Source organism: Barbus barbus, assembly GCF_936440315.1.
Source record: "Barbus barbus genome assembly, chromosome: 49".
NCBI classification, from domain to species: domain Eukaryota; kingdom Metazoa; phylum Chordata; class Actinopteri; order Cypriniformes; family Cyprinidae; genus Barbus; species Barbus barbus.
Window position 1 is genome coordinate 5,969,153 of NC_136727.1, and position 17,299 is coordinate 5,986,451.

The following is a 17,299-nucleotide window of genomic DNA, read 5'->3' on the forward strand; positions in this document are numbered from 1 at the left end:
TTAGGCAGCCATGCATTGAGTATGTGCATGTGTGTGGCAGAAAGCATCTCTTTGCCACCTTTTCACCCATTTCATGTCCTTCGAGGAACAGCTAAGAGAACACATTGATATTCCGAGCTGTCTGCTCTCCGGCTTCATTGGTTATTTATGCTCTGGCATTTAGAAGCTCAAGGAGTTGACGCCAATATATATTTATAATTTTTAATAATTAATGACACTCCTCTTCCGTTGAGCAACCGCTGGATCGTTTCTCCTGCCCAGTTACATTTGAACAGCACTACAAATGATTGCAAATGGTGTTATGTTGATATCCAGTGGTTTCATCAGGATTTTTTGTTGTTGCATTAAGATATAAACAGAAAAGAAATAATGTATGTATTTTTATTTTGTTAGTTTATTTTAATTAGTAACTTTTCATTTTGTTTTGTTTTATTATTTCATATGAATATTTTGTTCAATTTTATTTTTAATCAGATTATTTTAAATAAGATTTTTGTTTAAAGAAATGCCTTTCAGTCTAATCAGTCTTTGTAAAAAAAAAAATTAATTAATAAATAAAACACAATTATTAATATTAATTATTAATGAAAGCAATATATAAAAAAACAATTATTAAAGGCAAAGTAATAAATATTATTAATGACTAATTAATAATAAATTAATAAATATTTACTTAATAATTCTGTTATATTGCTATCCAGTGGTTTCATTGGGGGGGGGGGGTGAAACATCAGATAAGAAATTAATTTATTTATTATTTACTTTTTATTTTAATTAGTATTTTATTTAGTTCATTTATTACTTTTTTTATTTACTAACAAAACAAATCATGTGTGTGATTTATACATTTTTTATATATTTTTATTATATTTTTGAATTTAATTACTAATTAAAAAGTACTTTATGTGGTTAGCAGGCATATCAATATTTTGTAAAATTAAATTTTTAATTAGATTATTTTAAACACAATTTTTTTTTTAGAAATACTTTTCTGTCCGATCAATAAGATTAAGTACTTTTCAGCGATATTCTGAATAAATCCATAAAAAAATAAGAAATATATATAATAGTGTAAGTATTAATAAATAATAAACAAAAATATTAATATTAATGAATAAAAATAACAATAGGCTTAAATGTATTAATATTTAGGAACTGAAAAGCAATAAAGATTTAATCAAATTAATAATAAAACTATTTGATAATTTACTCATTCTGATCATTGCAAAGAATACTAGAAGAACCATCATCGGATTCGTCATTTTGTGCTGATTTTTATTTGATCTATCCTGCATGGGTCTTTTTCCTTCCTTATGACATCATTTCCTGTCATTTAGTTTTTGCCCCGCCCATCAACCCCTCTTCATTCATCCTCCATACCTTGTATCTGCCAGTAAAAGCTCTTTCGTTCTTCGCCCTTCTTCAGGTTCAGACTCTTCTAGTAGCGTAGGTTCCTCTTCCGGGTCGCTGTCTCGGCCGGTTCAGCTGCCGTTACCCGCCCCCGTTCTGCCCCAGCCCGGTCGGGGCTTCACCGTGGCCCCTGCGGCCCCTCTACCGGCCCCGGCATCTCAGAGCGCGACTACTAACGCTAACATTAATACTAACGCTAGCTTCTACATCGTTCCTCTGGACAGTAGCGCCATCCCGCCAGGCAGCTTGCTGCTCAATCCACAGACAGGTTGGTACCATCTGACCGACTCGTACTTCAGTGGATGGAGGTTACGCTGCGTCAGTTTATATTCGCGATACTAACTTTTCGTACCAATTAATTGTTGCGCAAATGAAATCGAGTTCAATGCCAATTTGATTTGTTGACTGTTTGTTTGGTTTGTATTCTACAGGTCAGCCTTTTGTTAACCCCGATGGCAGTCCAGTGATCTACAACCCCACTATGACATCACAGCAGGGGCGGGGCCAGCAGCCCATGACTCTACATCCTCCTCCGCCCCCTCCGCCTCTGCCTCCTCCCCCTCAACCTCAGCCACCCAATCACCTTCTAGCACAGGTCAGGAAAAACTAATGTTTATTCAAAAATGTTTAGTTTTTCTTATTATTTTGGAGTTTAGATTTAAATAATTATTTTCATTATTTTAGTTTACTTTTTTAAAATAAATGTTTACAATGTTTTAACTTACTCTCTTTTTATTTCTTTAATATTTTTGCATTTAAATAATTTAATTAAATTTTTAGTGTAATTTAATTTTAATACATTTTAATTAATGTGTCCAAGTATTTTATATTAAATAAAAATAAAATAATTAAAATGGACAAAATATTTTTTGTTCATTTATCTTATATCTTATTTTTAATGTTATGTATTTAGTTTAGTTACTTTTTAAATAAAAATTATATTTACTAGTTGTCACTTTTTAATTTAGCTAAATATATCTTATTATAATGTTTTTATCTATTTTTTTTTCATTTTTATATTAAATAGTTGTATTTAATTGTTTTCTTTTTAGATGAATTTATCTTATTTATATTATATTTAAATTTATAACATTTAATCAAATTTAATTAAATTTTTATATTTAAAAATATATTATAATAGTATTTTATTTTATATCTGTATCTATATTTATGTCTATATATTTATCATAATGTTATTCAATTTACTTGAATTTGTCCAATTTATAAAAATAATATATATATTTATTTTACATTAATTTACAATTTAGTTAACCTTTTCTCTTATGAATCATGATATTTAATTTTTATAATTTAATAATCCTTGAATGTCTACAGTCAAAGCGATATTTAAAGGATTAGTTATCATATTGGTTATTGGTTATAACAATATACCTGATGGCTGTCAGTATCTCTGTTTCAACAGTTATGCTTAAAAATACAATAACACACAAAAAAAGTGATTCATTATTCTCATTTATCCTTTGCTGTTTATACTGTATAAATTTAAAATATTGGTCATCTTATTGGTTTTCCTTTCATAACGCAACATGTTGTTTTGGTAATATATCATTTAAAGTTTTTATATTTTCTTAGTTGTCTTCAGTGGTTAATATTAGCTTCTCTGCCGTCTCTTGGGTTCTTATTGGTTCTTCTGTGTTTGTCTGATGGTCTGTTCCTCTCTGTGCGTCTCCGTATCTTCTCTCTCCTCTGCAGTCGTCTGCTCAGCCTGTGCAGTTTGCTGCGGTCTCTTGTCCTCCTCTCCTGCCTGGTGCTTTCACTCAACAGTACACTGTGGTACTTTTCTCCTCCTTGACTATCACTCCATCATAACGCCTGTCCTTCTGTAAACGTCTCTTCTTTCTTTCTGCCTCGAATTTATTAAAGAAGCCATATCATGGAAAGCATGGAAAGAATTTTTTGTTATTTTGAAATAAGTTCAGTATACGATACATACATACCATAGTATTTACAACTCTTAAACTTTGAATGTATTTATTTCATTTTAGATTTCAACAATAATGTTTAATTTATATAGCGCCTTTCCCATGCTCAAGGACACTTTACAAATGCAGTAATATAATAACATAATTGTAATTATTTTAATAACAATTATATTGTAATAACAAGACTAACAATAGTTTACCAATGTAATTTCATAATGTAATTAATGTAAGTTCATACATACCATAATATTACACTTCTTAGTTTTAATTTTTAATTTAACTTTTTATTTATAATTTTATTCATAATTTTTTTTTTCTTGTTCTTTTGAAATTAGTTCAGTATATGATACACACTATATTGAATTTGTTTTTTTACTTAATTTTTATTTCATTTGCAGTTTTATTTATTTGTTTTAAATAAATTTAATATACGATACAAACATATCCTATCCCTTTTTAAATGATTTATTCTTTATTTTTAGATTTTTAATACATTAAGTATATGATACAATTAAATTTTACAAGTGCACAATATGGCCTCTTTAATATTTTTATTTTTTGTTTTCTTCCTGTTTTCAATTCTCATTTTTCCAGTCTTTAGTCCTCAGTAATTTTAATATTAAAATTTTCCATATTCTGTTGCCATCTAGTTTGTGATCTGAGTGTGTCTCAGGGAACCAAAGAAAGTGTAGTTTGTTTCTGTCAGTTTTATTGATTAATCCCTCCAAAGTTTCCAAATGAGCCCCATGTGAGTTGGTTATACCCGGTGGAGGGGCTCACGACTGAATTGGGTCACTTCTGTCATATTTCTTACTGTCATATTTCTTACTGTGTGACCTGTTTCTACCAAATATAACACCCTCATTAACAAATTCAGACCACATCAATAATTAATGGCAGCAGATGTTGTTACTTTATTAATAAAACGACGTGTGGCGGTTGTGGCGCCAGGCAGGGTCTCTGGTCCTGGTGGATGCTGGGCCGGACTTTGATCTGTGCTGGTTTTTAAACCTTAAAGTCCTCCATGTGACGCCCTGGTTTAGTTTTTGAAAGCATGTGATCCACTTCAAAAATATCTCCTTTTGTTGCATCAAATGAAGACGGACTCTTGGGCTTCAAATGAGAGAGATTTGATTGATGGTAAAAATGACCCAATTCTACTTTAACATTGTTTTTTTTTTTATTATTTAATTTATATTTGGGAAAAAAAGGCCTTGATTTAAAATAATTTTTAAGTGTTAAAGTAGTATTAAAAAATAAGTTAGTAAAAAAAATTTACATGTGCATAAGTCAATGATTTCCTACATAGTTGAGTTAGTTTCGTTCAAACTCTCTTCTCACATAATTTAATAAATGAAAGTTAAATATATATATATGTATGTATAATATATATACATGTTTGTGTGTGTGTATATATATAATGTACTAAAATTACATGTAAAATATAGATTGTAAAATATTTAGTAGTTTTTTCCTATCAAATGTTTTAAATATTTATAATAAAATAAAATATACACATTTTGCAGATTTTTAAAAAATGTTGTACAATAGTTACCACTTTTTTATTTTATTTTTTTTTTATATAAAAAAAATATTTTTAATTTCACAATTTCTTTTTGTTTTAATTTTTTTTTTTTTTTATGTTTAGCTAGTGCTTAGCTTGACGCTCGGCTTCATTCTTTTAAACTAATCTGAGCTGCTCTCTTGTGTATTTGTGTTTAAACAGCAACAGGGCGGTTTAAGTGCCCAGTTCAGTCAGATGAATCTCATCCGGCAGCCTTCTGGTGACGCTCCGGACCCCCACACGGGCCTCTACCCACAATCCCTGGTGCTCCAGAACCCTCCGCCCACCGGCTACATGCTTCCATCGGCGGGACAGCCCATGAGTGGCCATGCCTACCCCCATCCCCCAGCCATCAATCAAGCGCTCCTGCAGCCGCACGGATACATCCAGCAGCCCGTGCAGCAGGTACAAACACACACACCTTTACGTTACCCGCGTCATGTGACCACCGACGCAAGGGTTCAGGATAACATGCCTGTGTGTATGTGTGTTTCTGCAGGTGTCAGCGTGCTACTGTGCTCCGGGACAGTATTCGCACTCCTGCCAACACTACAGAGCCATGACGCCGGTACACTACAGCGCCCCTCAGAGTCAGACACTGCCACCGCAGCAGACAGGTACAAACATGTGCACTTCCTGTCTGAGTGGGCACTTCCTGCAGGGTTTGTGATTGGAGCGCTGGGAGACGGGGCCGTGTCACTGTATGAGATTCGTAGTCATTCTCACAGTGAACCGGTCTCTTTTCCCAGCCCTCACTCCTCACCTCTCACCTCTGACCTCCACTGTTCTGCTGGCGGATTTTTATTACCGGACACTGAGAAAATATTCATTAAGCACAGTTCAACTCAATCAGGTTGAACCACAGAAGAAAAAACAAACAAATCAATAAATTATTCATTGCCAAAAGTTTATTTCCATGACAAACAAACAATTAACAAACAAACAAATAAATATTAATTGCTATATCACCAGGCTATATTCATGACAAACAGTAAGTAAACAAACAAATAAATAAATAAATGTTCATTGCTATTTCACCAAAGGCTATATTCGTGACAAACACTTAATTAATTGATTAATTAATATTTATTGCCATTTTACCAAAGGCTATATTCATGATAAAACAATAAATAAATGTTTATTGTCATATTAATGCCAAAGGCTGTATTCAAAAAGGAATATAAAATAAAGTATGTAAGATGGAGAGAAGAAATGCAGTAGCACAAAAATGAAATGTTAAATGTTGGAAAAATTATTGAATGCCAATTTTATGTTTTCTACACTCTAGCATCATTTTACAACATTATTTATAAATGTTTCCAGAAATGAACGTCTTATAATTTAGCTGATTATCATAAAACTTACGATAGAAACATGCTAATGAGAGCATCAGAGTGCCTTAGCAACCACATAGCAACACCACGGCAGCCATGCATGTCCGTAAGTGCTGCGTGGGCAACATCACTCATATTTCCTTCTGTAGATGCAAAACTGTGGCTAGAAATGAAATCAAGCTTTTAGTTTGACACTTCAGTTTTTATTTGATATATTTTCAGGTGCCTTGTTTTTAATCTGTATGAACTGAACTAAAAAAAATTAAAGAAATAGAAAGAGGATGCAGAGTTGCTGTGTGTGTAAGAGAGTGTGTGAAGAGGAAAAAAAATCAGACATGGTCCAAAGTGACATTGAAAGACCCCATTTCACTGGCACTCGAGTGTGTGTGTGTGTGGGGGGGGGGGGGGGGGGTGTATGGTCTAAATCGACAGGCTTTTATTCTCTTCACTTTGGCCTTGCAAGGGCAGGTAAAAATAGCTGTGTACTCAAAACACACACACACACACACACTCTCTCTCTCACACACACTGAAGAAGCCGTCCGCTCCTCTGTACTGGATCTGATGAGCAGAAGCTGCGTGGAGAATCGGTGGAGTTTCGATGATCTACCACTGTATAGATCAGTCCACACTATATCCCTGCTAGCCGTCTGTGATGATAAATAATTCATATTATAGGTAATAAAAATACAATTATAGAGATATTTAGTAATATTTAAAAACATTTATTAAAGATATGAATGAATGCTAATATATATATATATATATATATATATATATATATATATATATATATATATATATATATATATATATATATATATATATATATAACATTACTAACTATATAGTATACATTAAATATTTAATAAACGTTATTACATTAAATAATTAATGCCATTCTATTTAAAAATAAATATATAAATTAAATGTATAGTTATTATTATTATTGTCAATACTTTTGTTATACCGATCATTATAATCCACTCTGTTATATTATACATTTTGTTTATATATGTATTTAATGTTATACATTTAATATTCATTTATTAAATATAATATTTAGTAAACATTATTAAATACTAAGTAAATATGAAATTAATAATACCAAATAATATACTTTATATAATTATGTATAAACCCATATAACAGTATAGAATTTATTTGTAAATCGATTACACATTAAACATTTTATATTAAATGTTTATTGCATTTAATATTTAATAAACATTCATTAAGCATGTTAAATGCATTCAGTATTATGAGATATTTATTATTCATTTATTAAATGTAATATTTAGTAAATATCGAATACTAAGAAATTATAATACTAAGAAATTATGAAATAATCCGAAATAATGTACTTGATATTATTATAATTATTATTGTGCGTAAACCCATATTACTGTATGATTGTATTTATAAATGAATAACATATTAAACATTTTATATTAAATGTTTATTGCATTTAATATTTAATAAACATTAAATAATTAAGTGTTAAGTACTACAATAACACAATATTCATTCATTCAAGCCAATCATTAAAACCTATTTATTAAATATTATTAATTAATGCATTAAATATGGCAATAATATTATTTATACTTTTATTATTTATAAACATATCATTATAAACCTTATCAGTCTGACTCGTGAATACTAGCATTCATCCAGTCATCGTCACTGATTTTCTCAGAAAATGCAGGTAAAAAACGATTATTCTTATGGCCACCATGTCGCAGACATTGCAAACTTGCGTGTCTAATTTTCTCGCTGCTTAATGTGGCACAATCCTTAGTCAGCGACTATTTTTCATTAGAAGCGCTGCCATTTCCTCTCAAACTGTGAACGGTCTGAGACTCCACGTGCATTAACGTCCATCTGTTCCTGCTCACATTCTCAGTCTTTTACCTCATTTCACGTATTTTAGTCTTTTCGTAATTAAACTGTGATTTTAAAAGTTGTTTACAGCTTTAATGTTGCGTAAAACTGTTTTTGCACTTTGTCCTTAATGTTTCGCTTCCAGATGTTGTTTGTTCGTCATTGACTGTTTATGCTAATACGTTGCCGTCTTGATGTGTTTTCAGGTTTCCAGACGGTCATGCCTGCTCAACCTCCCAGCTACCAGGGCATGATTGGAGTTCAGCAGACTCAGAACCAATCGCTGGTCGGCTCTCAGGCCGGAATGGCCAATCGGATTCAGAGCGTGATGGTGCAGTATCCCACTATGCCTCCGTATCAGGTACCAGAGTGCTGCGTTTCGCGCGTCTCTTGATGTTGTTTGGATTTTCAGTGATTTTGATGAGGTGACGTGTGTGTTTGTCAGGTGTCTGTGCAGCAAGGTTCTCGGAGCGTTCCTCAGGCAGCCTATCAGCAGCAGATCTTGATGCAGGGACCAACCAATCAGACGCCAGCGCCCTCCTCCAGCATGCAGGTGTATTACAGCATGATGCCTCCGACACAACACTCTAGCATCAGGTAATACATGCATCCAGTTGTCAACCAGTCAGATTTAAAGGGGTCATCGGATGCTAAATTCACTTTTCAAGTAGTTTGAACATAAATGTGTGTTGGAAGTGTGTACACATCCATTCTATAATGATAAAAATCCACCCAGTGTTTTTTTTTTCAAATCAGGCTGTTCTGAGATTCCTGTCAGAATGATGTAGTTCTGCACAGGCCCCTCCCACGATAGTTGATTGACAAGACCATCTTATCTTAGACCTGAGCTGAGAGCTGTCCACCTCCGGTGCAGGGGAAGACAAGATGTCTCCGATTAAGCAATTGAGGTGTTTTGATGTTGGATGTAATAATGAATATAGCAGTCATCATTTACTCCTGACATCTGAGCCGCTGAAGACGCAGAGGATTAACGTTACTTTCGCTTTGAAGTGAATGCGCCGATCCCCGATCTGCCTAAATGCGTCTATGTTCACCCGAATCATTCGTGATCCAGTTTCATCTACAGGAGAAGTATACGTTTTTTATGAATCTTTGCAAATCGCCTTTCCTAATAACGTGCTAGTTAGCCAGTTTTGCGGCTAAAGTAAACTACTGCTCATCACCCCACAGAAGAGAGGGGCGGGGTCAGCAGAGTTATTAGCATTTAAAGGGACATGGACTAAAAAACGGCTTGATGAAAACAGAGCTGATTTTGACAGAGTAAAGAAGGTGTTTTTTACACTACCATTGAGAAATTTTAACCAAAGTATGCTAGACTTTTCATGAAGACTAAAGAATCATATCAATTTGTGGAAAATGGACATCCGATGACACCTTTAAGCATCGCTGAATGTGATTGGCTCTATACTGTGTCTCATGTGAACTTCCTGTGTGCGTGCAGCTCAACCGTTGGTTTCCTCCCTCCGCCGGGTTCAGAGCAGATGCAGTTTCCCCGACCACCCTCTCCCTGCAGCTCTCAGCAAATCACAGGCCAGCAGTGCACAGGTATGACGACCAATCACAAAACAACTAGAAAGAGTAATGTCTTAGTGTATTTTTAACACTTTTATTTTAGTTTAGTTTTTTCTTCTTTCAATGCCTAATTATTGATATTTTTTCAAAACAATATGTAATATTAAAAAAAAAAAATTATATATATATCACACTCTCCTCTCCACCTGTAGCTGGTGTGTGGTGAGCGCACTGGCGCCGTTGTCCTGTGGCTGCCGTCGCATCATCCAAGTGGATGCTGCACACTGGTGGTGGTTGAGGAGAGACCCCCTCCACATGATTGTAAAGCGCTTTGGGTGTACGGCAATACACAATAAATGCGCTATATAAATGCATCATTCATTCATTCATTCATTCATATATATACATATATATACATATATATATATATATATATATATATATATATATATATATATATATATATATATATATATATATATATATATATACATACACATTTTTATATATATATATATATATATATACACACACACACACACACACACATATATATATATATATATATATATATATATATATATATATATATATATATATATATATATATATATATATATATATATATATATATATATAAAAATGTGTATATAATATAATACATACATGTATACAGTGCCCTCCAAAAGTATTGGAACAGTAAAGACAAAATTGCTCTGTTGGCTGTGGAGTCGAGACATTTGCAAATATGATTAAAAGATGAATATGAGAGAAAACTACAGAATGTCACATTTTATTATTAGCCGTTTCAATACATACATGTTTTACCAAATAAAAATAACAGCACTTTTAGAGTTCAGCCCACTCATTGATGTGAGTATAAGTATATAAGTATTGGGACAGTTGAACATAAGGCAGATATAAAATATTAAAAGCTATTATTTAGTTGCAGATCCCTTGCACACAATCACAGCAGTGAGTCTGTGACCCATAGACATCACCAGACTCTTGGTCTCATCCTTTGAAATGCGTTTCCCAGGCTTTAATGCAGCCAATTCCAATTGTTGCTTGTTTTGGGGAGTTTCTGCCTTTACTCTCCTCTTCAGCTGGTGAAATTCATGTTCAATCAGATTTAAATCTGGAGATTGACTTGGGCAATCTAAGACTTTCCAATTCTTTGCCCTTATAAATTCCTTGACTGAACTGGCAGGGTGTTTTGGGTCATTGTCCTGATGCAATATGAAGCACTTCCCAATTAATCTGGAGGCATTTTCTTGAATATTGGTAGGCAAGATGGTTTTGTACCCTTCTAAATTCATTCTGCTACTGTCATCATACATTAAGTCATCAGTAAAGTTGAGAGGGCCTGTTCCAGAGGCAGCCATGCATGCCCATGCCATGACACCACCTCCACCTCCACCATGCTTTACAGATGAGGCTGTATGCTTGGGATCATTGCAGTTCCCTTTTTTCCTCCACATTTTTGCTTTCCCATCACTTAGATAAAGGTTCATCTTTGTCTCATCGGTCCATAAACACAGATCCAAAACTCTTCAGGCTCACCTTTGTGCTTTTTTGCAAACTCTAATCTTGCCTTTCTATTTTTGGTGCTGGTCAGAGGTTTGCATCTTGCTGTGTAGCATCTGTAATTCTGTGTCAAAGTCTCCTGAGGACAGTAGATTGTCAGAGCATCACCCAGCTTTCTGGAAGTTGTTGGTGATTTTACAGACACATCTTTTAGGGTTCATTTTCACAGCTTTTGTGATTTGTCTGTCATCAGCTACTGTTGTTTTCTCAGCCGATCAGGTCGTTGTTGGTTGCTGGTGTCTTTGGTGGTTTGCAAACTCTTGATTTCTCCATGCCCTTTGTTTTTGCTAGAGCTCTAACTGACTTCCTCTTTTCTTTTAGCACCCAAATTGCTTGCTTTTCTCTCAAAGTCAGCTCCCTCATCTTCATCCTGGTTTGTGTGTGTCATCATCGAATGCAAGATTCAGAATACAGAAGTAATGGATATAACTGATACGACACATTCCCTGCTTTTAATATCTGAAGAATTAATGCAACAGGACACAGCTGATCACTTAGAAAGACCTGTGAGGCAACTGATCCAATACTTTTGGAGGGCACTGTGTGTGTGTGTGTGTGTGTGTGTGTGTGTGTGTGTGTGTGTGTGTGTGTATGTATGTGTATATCTATATATATGTTTTTTACATTTTTGCTATGTCACACCAAAGGACACAGTCCAATTTTGATTTGTCAACTACCCACATACAGTTTTAATATTATTCAATTGTTTATTAATTATTTTCCTTTATAATTTTTGAGTAATGTTTATATATTTGAATATACACACACTTTTTATTTTATTTGTCACACTTGACTATAAATGCGCCAGGTGAAAATTGCGTTAAGAAACATAAAACACACATCACATAACTCACTCATCATAGAACTCACATTTAGAACAAAAATAATAATAAACAAAAAATGAGTTTTATTTCAGAAAATACAGTATCCATAATTGAAAATTAAAATATAAATTTAAAATGAATGACTAAAAATCTAAAAATAGTAGTAATTTAATAATAATTAAATACTTAATTGTAATTTTTTCTAGAATTTTTTTTCTCTTGATCATTTCTTGCTTATCTATGTAAACTTTTTTTTATGGTGAAAACTGAAACTCGCGTCTAAAGGTTAATGAATATACCTCTGCGTCATTTACTAACGGCAGGTATTTTTTAATTAGATATTAAGTCTTTGCACATCTCTCGGTTAATAAGCTGAGTGCATATAATGAGCTTTGAGCAGTTTATTTCTCATTTTCAAAATGTTTTACTTAGCCGTTTAATTAAATGTTGTTTACAATTCTGGTTTCTGTTCGTGCCTTACGGCGTTTGTGAAGAGCTCATCACACGTTTGAAAAGCAGTGAGAACAATCGATGTTTATTTGAATAAACCTCAGTGTTAATGAACGCTCAGCTGGTGTGTGTGGGGTGGGGGTGGTGATTGTTGCTGAAGAAGAGGGTGTTTTTAATGAGGAAGAGGCGCGATCCACACACTCTTTGACCTTTCACTTTTTAATAAAGCACTTTAATTGGACGGTGTGTGTGTGCATTGTGTAGCAGTTTTTTAGCTCATTTTTGTCTGTTATTAAATAATTCAGTAGCAAACATTGTATTTCTAACACCAGGGATGATATATGTCTGCACTAGTGATGATTCACAACTCTAAAGGTTAATAAGAATAATACTGCCGTATGTGTGCATGAGATATTATAATAATATTAAGAATAAGAGAATGTGACATGTAAACAATTTAATTTACATAATTTAATTTAAAGAGTCTGGTTGACTGATGATTACATTTAGTGTTAGACAAATTTATTAATATATAAATTAATATTTATTATATATTATATAGTATAATACTGTTTTGTGATACAATTCATATTTTAATAAATATGTTTTACACATACACTGTAACACTTGTAAATAGTTTTTAAACATTTTAAAATCATAACTGTTTTCAATTATATTAAAACTTGTTACACAATTTAGTTTTTAATTTTAAAGCCATTTCTATTGTATTTTATTACAATCTATTGTTTCTTACTATTTATTATCAAATGATTTATATTAAATAATAAATGTAAATGATGTTAATAAAAATAATATATTAATAAAAGTAACATTATAATACATTTATTGTTTTTCATCACAGTTCGTAATTTAATATTAAAAATATAGTATTAAATGTAGTTAATTTTTAGTTAATTTGCTTTTACCGTTTTTACTACTTGAGATAATGCATTTTGCTGCATAAGAATTCGTCATTTAAAATTACAAGTAATTTTCTTTAAATTTTATTATTTATGCATGTCTTAATTTTTTTTTAGTAAACGTTTTTATTTTAAACATTTTATTTTACTGCAATTCGTAATTTAGCAATATTATTAATATTTTATGCATATCTTATATTTCATATTTTTGTAATAGACTTTGTATATTTTAAATTTGAATGTACTGAAATCTGTAGTATGCATTGTGATTTTCAGCTGTGCCTCCGCCGCCCCCTGCTGGTGGCGTAGTGATGATGCAGTTGCGCATTCCCCCCAGCCAGCAGCCGAGAGTCCCGTCCCCACCGCACTGGAAACCCAACCGCTACTACAAACCCAGCGACCTGCCGCCGCAGGACTCCACAAAGGTACAATCACCTGCATCACGTCCCATGTGAACTCATTCTCACATGACGCAACATTCGTAACCTCTCTTTCTCTTGCTTTCTAGAATAATCCACAGCAGCTGCTAAGCCCCTCCCCCTCTCCGGCTCAATCACCTGCTCCTGCCCATCTGGCCAACATGAAAGGGCCTCGTCCTGGCCACGCCCCTTTTCCCATCATGCCTCAGTTGTCCCGCCCATACGCTCCAGGCCAAGGTGAGCTGATCGGAGTGCATCTAAATTTAAATTTTTTGGTACATTTTGGTATTTTTGGCATATTTGTGATACTTTTGTTATAATTTTTTAAATCTTGTAGATTTCTGGTATATTTAAGGTACTTTTAATGTTTTGGTACATTTCGCATATTTTTGGTATATATTTCGTATATTTCTGGTATTCTTATTATGTTTTGGTACGTCCTGTTGTGATAGGAATTGAATATGTATAGTCTCTAGGTGGCGGTATGTGAATGTATAGAAATGTGAGAGACAATAACAAGAGTGGAGAGTAAAAGACAAACGCACTGCAATGCCCTGGTGTTTCGATAACTGGAAAATGATTTCTACACGTCCTGCGTTTTTATTTTTCAGCATATATTTGGTATAGTTTTGGTGTATCTTGTAGATTTTTAGAATATATATATATATATATATATATATATATATATATATATATATATATATATATATATATATATGCATACATATATATATATATGCATACATATATATATATATGCATACATATATATATATATGCATACATATATATATATATGCATACATACAAAATTATATATGTATGTGTGTATGTATATATATATATATATGTGTATGTATATATATTTGTATATTGCACATTATATTTTTGGTATTTTTTATGTTTTGGTACATCTTGCATATTTTTATATATCAAGTATATTGGTGTATTTTGGTCATTTCTAGTATATTTTTGGTAATTTATTATAAAAAAATGTATTTTGTTATATATTTAGTATGTTTTTTTTTTCTTGTGTATGTATGTATATATATATGTGTATATATATTTATATATTTATTTATTTATTTATTTATTTCTGGTATATATTTAGGTATTTTGTATATTTTGGTATGTTTCTACTGTATTTTGAAATTTTTTGTTATATTTTGGTATATATTGTATATTTTTGGTATGGTTTAGATAGATAACATGAGTGTTGGTGTGTCCACAGGTGATGGCAGGTATCCTCCTCTGATTGGGCAGCCCCTCCAGTATAACCCCCCCATCAGACCCCCACTAATGCACGGCTCTCATGTGGTCAACCACCACCATCATCATCATCTTCATCACCACCAGGTTGAACATGCACACACACTGTTCTCACACTCAAGATCAGGTGATCTAACGACATTAATGAACATCTAGCATCATCTTCATCGCCATTGTCATATTAAACACGGGACTTTCTCATCCTTCATTCACATCGGCTTACGTTCAGCTCTGTTGTCGTGTCTCAGGGTCCTGTGGGTGTCCGGCACGGCATGCGCAGTCGAAGACCCACAAAGAAATCACTGTCTACTGACATGAGTACAGGAGAAACGGGTATGAAAATCTGAATTATGAACATACAGTTAGATGGAGATTGAGTTTGATGCCTAAAAGACAACTCATTTACAATATTAATGAGTCTGCGTTTGAAGCGTTTCACTTGGAGGACATTCCCAACATGATTTCATCAGAAACATAAACACATTGGGCGATATACTGAATATTTAAAACGTATCCAAAATGATGTTGTGTGGGTTTTGCCTTGTAATTTAAAATTAAATTTAGTATGAGAGCGTTATGAAAGATGTTTTAAGAGCATGTCAACGTGTATGTGCTGTCTATTGTTATATTGCGCATCACAGAACTACATTACATTTTAAATTGCAATAATATTTCACAAAATAAGTTTTTTTCTGTGTTTTTGATCAAATAGATACTTCTTTAAAAAAACATTATTGAAAACATTGAAAAAAGTGGATGTATCACTGACTTTTGTTTAACATGATCAGTTTTTAACTAAAATGTTTTTTTGTGTGTCCAGACACCGGCCGTGTTTTGGAGGTGACGGACCTTCCGGCTGGCATCAGTCGAGTGGAAGCGGACTCTATACTGGCAGAACTGAACAAAGTTGGCGCTCTCATAAAATGGCTGCCCAAACCTTCGTCCCCCAGCCAATCAGAGGGAGCGGACGTTACGAACTCTGACCCTCCCAAACCGCCCCCTCATGACCTGGCGTCCATGTACACCATCTTGGCCTTGTTCCCGTCGAAATACATGGCGCAGAACGCTCTTCAGAAACTCAGCTACTCCATCACCAAATTCAAACTGAGAACTAGCAAGGAACATAACGAACAGCACACTCTCGCCAGATCCAGCTCTCAGTGAGGCCACGCCCCTTCCCCTCTCTCCACCAATCACCACCATTGCCTCAGGCTCACTTCCTGCCATTTCAGTCACACCTTCCAGTTTTGTTTGTTTTTGTTTTTGCACCACTATGGCTCGATCAAAACGGGTTTGTTACTTTCGAATGGGGTTTTCACGCTAGTTTGTTTAAAAAAAAATTCTAATGTTCTAGTTAAATTGTTCTTTCACGGTTTCAGACAAAATTATTTAGCTTTGTTATTTACACAAAACCAAAACGAATTGAAATGAGACATGTTTGGCTTGTTTTTCTGTTCATCTTGAATAGATCAGGATCACAAAACCGAAACCGGAGCGTTGTTTGGGTTTTTTATCGCAAATGTCACATCATACGAAACAAAATGCTTTTTGTTTCTTAAATGGAAATAAACAACCAAACATGCTACAACTGACCCATGAACATGAAGACGGGACACAAGGGAACACTTTTCAACCTGTGCCTTTGAGCAGGGACGCACTGTTTACGCCGAACAACGACGAAGCCAGAAAAACAACGTCCGAAAGTTTGTAGTTTATACTGTAGCCGAATCCAAATAAGCAAGTCTTTTTTTTTTTTTCGTCCGAGTGTTGTCTTGGTTTTTGGCTCTCCAGTATGTGGACTGAGCGTTTTTGAATTTTTAACTTAATTTAAACGTTGATGGAAATGGCGCAGCGGCCAAACGGAAGGTTTTATCGCTTTCTTTAATTTCCTAATTTCCTGTTTAAATCTAATTTCCTGTCTTTGGAACGGTGGACAACAGTTCATTTATGGGTTTTTAGAATTCTTATCTCATTAAAAGTCACTGGAATAAAAGTTTGCACTCTCTCTCACGTCTTTTCCCCCTTTTTCTCTCTCTTGCGTTTTTTTCCCATTATTTTATTTTCATTGCGAGATGTGTGGACTATGAAAGGCTGTAAAATGTTTGCTGGTGCAAGTTGTTTTTATCTCAGTTTGAAGCCAATAAATGTTTACACATAACCGTT

The 17,299-nt window shown here is 33.5% G+C and overlaps 1 protein-coding gene across 3 annotated transcripts in view; it reads left to right on the forward strand.

The window, feature by feature from the left end:
* LOC306867899 (R3H domain-containing protein 1-like) overlaps window positions 1-17,299 on the forward strand; it is a 47,841-nt gene extending 30,542 nt beyond the window's left edge. For 2 of the 3 annotated variants that reach the window (XM_079413842.1, XM_079413843.1), the window contains 12 exons: window positions 1,842-2,005; window positions 3,124-3,204; window positions 5,080-5,322; window positions 5,417-5,534; window positions 8,341-8,495; window positions 8,580-8,731; window positions 9,597-9,700; window positions 13,725-13,873; window positions 13,957-14,104; window positions 15,099-15,223; window positions 15,385-15,469; window positions 15,957-17,299. In XM_079413842.1, coding sequence (XP_079269968.1) covers window positions 1,842-2,005; window positions 3,124-3,204; window positions 5,080-5,322; window positions 5,417-5,534; window positions 8,341-8,495; window positions 8,580-8,731; window positions 9,597-9,700; window positions 13,725-13,873; window positions 13,957-14,104; window positions 15,099-15,223; window positions 15,385-15,469; window positions 15,957-16,300 — 1,868 coding nt within the window. In that variant the 3' untranslated portion in view covers window positions 16,301-17,299. The remainder of the gene's footprint in view (window positions 1-1,841; window positions 2,006-3,123; window positions 3,205-5,079; window positions 5,323-5,416; window positions 5,535-8,340; window positions 8,496-8,579; window positions 8,732-9,596; window positions 9,701-13,724; window positions 13,874-13,956; window positions 14,105-15,098; window positions 15,224-15,384; window positions 15,470-15,956) is intronic. The other variant, XM_079413844.1, reaches the window with a different exon arrangement.